This window comes from Cupressus sempervirens, chromosome 4, assembly GCF_028749045.1.
Source record: "Cupressus sempervirens isolate cs-2001-9-10 chromosome 4, ASM2874904v1, whole genome shotgun sequence".
Lineage (NCBI taxonomy): Eukaryota > Viridiplantae > Streptophyta > Pinopsida > Cupressales > Cupressaceae > Cupressus > Cupressus sempervirens.
Genome location: NC_143121.1, coordinates 893646118 through 893650814, shown reverse-complemented (window position 1 = coordinate 893650814; position 4697 = coordinate 893646118). Strand labels below are relative to the sequence as shown.

The 4697-nt window shown below is 38.7% G+C and overlaps 1 protein-coding gene across 1 annotated transcript; it reads right to left on the bottom strand.

Annotated features, from left to right (window-relative positions):
* Positions 1–745: 745 nt before the first annotated feature.
* Positions 746–3920, bottom strand: LOC149564276 (serine/threonine-protein kinase UCNL-like). Its single transcript, XM_089827324.1, has 2 exons — positions 3298–3920; positions 746–2062 (listed from the first exon to the last, which is right to left on the bottom strand). Exons 1-2 carry the CDS (start codon positions 3645–3647, stop codon positions 1138–1140), a joined length of 1275 nt encoding a protein of 424 aa, XP_089683450.1. The 5' UTR covers positions 3648–3920; the 3' UTR covers positions 746–1137.
* Positions 3921–4697: the final 777 nt, after the last annotated feature.

The window sequence follows — 4697 nt, the reverse complement described above, 5'->3', positions numbered from 1 at the left end:
TTATATCTAATGACTAGTTGCAAATAAAGTTGTGATTTGATATTTGTTTCAAGGTCTAACTTTTTATTGAGCCTTTATTTCCAAATTATTTTGTGTAAACCACCAACTTTAAATAGCCTTTTGAATTCAAATCTTATTCTTATTAGCATAATATTACATCAGTAATGATTCAAGGTCCAATATAATTAGATTTAATAAAAATATTAATTTATTTAAAAGAAAGTACAAACTCTATATATCAAAAGAATTACATGTAATTATTGGCAAAAAAATCCTCAAAAAGCAATAAGCTGAAGATCTCTTTATTCTCAAATTTAAAAAAAATAAAATCTCTTCTATATGAAAAATTAGATTTAATAAATTACAATAATCAATTTAAATAGAATTATATTTTACGAAGAAGTAAGACTTTCTTTTTAATATAACTTTTAAAAGATTATTATAATTTATTGCTTTCTATAATTAACCTTTATATTTGTTAAATCTAATTCAAGAAATTAGTAAAAATTTAGATGATAAGATATTTCGGCAAATATAAAGTGTGGTACTTTGATTTTTAAACATTGAAATGTTTAATATCCATCTTTTAACATTATAATTTTAGATTGTAAAACAAACTAATATAACTTTAATATAATAATTTTTTGAAGTACTCGTATACTTCACGAGGTGCAGTTTCTTTCAAAACAGACGCATAAATAACATCCGATCTACATTTTCACCTCTTCCAATACAATGACGACGATTTTGAAATGTCTCTTTCTTCTTTTGGATTCTACAACAAATTTATAGTTACAAATACAGCGCAAATTCGCTCTTTGTTGCATCACTAAAACGTTAGCAAGCATCGCCTAAATTTGTTAAGCGCTTTTAAAAGCAGCAGTTAAAAAGAAGTATCATTGATTTGAGGCCAAACCAGCCGTTTAGCTCGGGCTGTATACGATTCAACACACCAGCGATGGCAAAACCTAAGATAAATAAATATACACTGTCTCTCCAATGCCATTTTACTTTACAAAAATATATCTCTCTTCCATTCTTCCACTCACCGGGAAAATGAAACCAAAAAATTACACCACCATATCATCCACTACGCCATTACTTATGTACAGTACAAACATAGACAGATCAGATAGGTTAAAATACTCCAAAAGCATTTCCTTCTTTACCCCTCGACAATCTCTCCACCCAATTCTGGGGAGCCTCCTGATAATCATGCGATCTGCTATGACTACTCAATTTGGCGGCGGCCAAATCCATCTGCAACTTCTCCACGCAATCTTCAATATTCACGTGCCCTCCGTTTGCATGCACTGTGGCGGCAGACGGCGGCACGAACGGAGCTCTGGACACGTGCTGTATGGCATCCCAATTGAGGCCACGGAAAAAGGCGTGGCTCCTAATTTCGGCGGCGCCGTTGCGCACACCGAGTCTGTATTGTGGCTCCTTGTTGAGCAACCTTCGAATGAGATCTGTTAATTGCGTGGAGGGACCCATGAAGAGTGGGTCCCGCACGAGGATATTGAAAAATGTTTCTTTTCTGTTGGTGCCCTTGAACGGCGTTTTAGCGTAGCTCATCTCGTACAGAAGTACGCCCAGCGCCCACCAATCAACGCCGAACTCGTGGCCCGTGCCTCTCACCACCTCGGGTGCCACGTATTCCTCTGTGCCGACGAAAGAGTTCAGCCGTCCTGAAGATGACGTGGCAGCTTCGTCGGTTGGGGGCTTCGTCTTCTTCCCGACGGGTGCGACGCGGGCGGAGTTCGACCTCGCGACCTTGCCCGCCGACGCCTTCGTTGACGCCGCCCTCTTTAGGTAGCTCACGACCGAGTCCAGCCGCCGGGCACTTCGCCGCTTATTGCGCATTTCTTCGCCGTTGTCTGATTTCTCGTCTTCCGGCTGCTGCGGCGGACTTGGTGAGAGCCTGGTCGAGAGATCGAAATCGGTGAGCATAATGTGTCCATTTGCTTTAATCAGCACGTTCTCTGGCTTCAGATCTCTGTATACTATTCCCAGGCTGTGTAGATGCTCTAGAGCCAATATGATTTCCGCTGCGTAGAATCTGCAACAGAAACATGAACAAAATTTAATCTTTTGTTCCCCATTGATGAAAAAGAGTTGAAAAAATCAACTTGCAGCATACAATCCTATCTCTATGGGTTGTAAAATTCTTTGATCTCCCACAACAATTTTGAACAACAGTCTACAATTTGAAAGAAAATACGTAGGTAAATTATAAAAATCTATATATAATTGTCATCATCAATGGGTATACATTGATCGTACAGCTTGAGTATGGCATTATAGGGAGATCTAAACAATTTGAAAGTAAAAAGATTGGTTTTGTTCCACCGAGCTCAGAAACAGCTAACAGAGATCAAATCTAAATTGAATGCCAAGGCCCCACGCCATTAAACCTTCAGAGTCCAGACAAATTTAATAGTACAAATACCCGCGTGGGTTGGCCGTGGATTTGAATTTTAGTTTCGACAATTTTCAATGCTGCTAAGTTTGCCTTTTTTTTATGGTACATCGAATTATCCTACCTCTTGGTTTTCATCGTGCGTGTACATATAAATTTGTCCATACGAAGGCAATGAGAGTAAAGGGCAATTAAATATATATACACGCGATATATGGTACATGTACTGTCTTGTTTCTTGGCTCTCATATACCTAGATATCTATCAATGATAACCAAGAAGCAAGACAATTATGTACTTCCACACATACGAGAACTAAGAAAAAAAGACAATTGTGTATATCTACATAAGACAATTGTGTATCTACATACATATATTAGACTGCATGATTAGTGTAATTTCTCTAGGATTAGTGCAGCTCCTTGTAAACTATTACGATGTTCAATGCAAAACCTTATGGGAGGAGACTATATATCATGACATATAACCTATTATCACATGAAGCTCTTACAAACTGAACCAGACCCCGTCCCAAAACTACTTATTGTATACTATTCCAATCTTACCAAACTATTGTTGTATAGATATATCTACGTGTAGTTGTACCAAACTAATTATCATACAAGCATATCCTTCTGTAATTATAAAATAGAGTTGTTACAAATTCAACCGCACCTACTACCTACTATACATGTTAAAATATACATTAAATCTGAATCAGTTTCAGGATCTCTGGGTGCCCAAGTTTATTTGCAGATCAGAATCTAAAACAATCTTAGTTTTGATCATGTGCATATACAACAATTGAGCTATAATTAGCAGAAGACATTGGCTAAAAAGCAAAACTTGAGGCGGTAATAATGATGCATGCATACCTAATGATGGATTCAGAGAACATTTTCTCCGTCTGCCTGTGCCTGAGAGCATTCAGATCGCCACCAGGGCAGTAATCAACAAGCCACCCCATCATCTTCTCAGTCTCAACATACCCAAACAAGGAAGGAAGAAAAGGATGATCAAGCCTAGAAAGAATATCCTTCTCAATCTGAGCCCTTCTGAGACCGTCCCCCTTCTTAGCCATTGCAGACTTACTCATGGCCTTCAAGGCCAAGGGTTTCTCACAACCCTGTTTGTTCACCAAAAACACAGTCCCCATGGCTCCTCTGCCCACAATCTTCACGGCCTTCAGCTCCTCCATCTCCATCTTCCTTCTTCCCTCCCCCATACTAAAACACACCCAACAAAATCCCCTTTTAAAGACTCGAGCCAAATAGATATATACACACTGAATACCCCTCAACAGGTTATATATTCACAACACCAAGCACGAGGCGTATGGATATATACACTCAAAAATCTCTCAACAGGTTATATATTCACAACAGCAAGCACGAGGAGCGTGGATATATACACACACCGAATACTAGACAGTCTTATGGTGTGCGTCTTAATGTCCCCGTCTTAATATATGGATCGGAGACGCGTATAAATGGGAGTACAAGCATGGCGTGGGCAGCAGGTTACGGAATTCTGAAGCAGTCAAAGCCGCCGTCCGATCTCGATTGGGCAATATACAATGTAAATACCACGCGGGCGTTCCACATTGGATGGATATACAGTGTAAATACCACGCAAGCTGCGTCCAAAGTGAATGACGTGTTAGGCAGAAGGTTTGTATTAATTCGATCGACTTTCTGGAAGCGTCGGAGCCCGCACATGCACATTTTGGAACACTGAACGTGTGCAATGACGGACGAAAACAATATAAACAATGTATATCCATCGCCTTCCTTCTTTCCAATTCTGTGAATATATACTTGTACGTTGTAATATTCCGTTTGTCCACCATTTTGTCGCGAAATTTAGAGAGTACACACTTTTAACCTTTGCAGGGAAAGAGTTAAAAATAAAAAACTTAAAAGGGAAAGTGTATAGTTCGAGCACGTGGATGGCTGAGATGTATCGGAATGACTTTTAGGTCAAATCTTTAAAAAATCTTTTTGTCGTAAATAGCGAGTATATTGTGTTTCCTAGTGTAGATGGGGAACACCTTGCAGTGCACGCAATCTTTTTCAAAAGCACAATAATATTTGTGAGTGTCCCAAGGCATAGAATTCTATTATTTTTGGGGGTTTCAATCGCACAAAATTTGGGATTCTAAGAGATTTTCTCGGTCACTTCGAGCTGGGCTCTTTTTCCCATGTTATTTCCTATTTTAATAAAAGGGAATAATGATGAAATTTAGAGCTATCCTAAAGTCAATTCTCAATCTTAA

Excerpts from the sequence above, each read along its gene's own strand:
- LOC149564276 (XM_089827324.1), bottom strand. The coding sequence starts at position 3,647 with ATGGGGGAGGGAAGAAGGAAGATGGAGATGGAGGAGCTGAAGGCCGTG. Across the intron at positions 2,063-3,297 it reads TTCTCTGAATCCATCATTAG|ATTCTACGCAGCGGAAATCA; the intron begins GTATGCATGCAT and ends TTTCTGTTGCAG.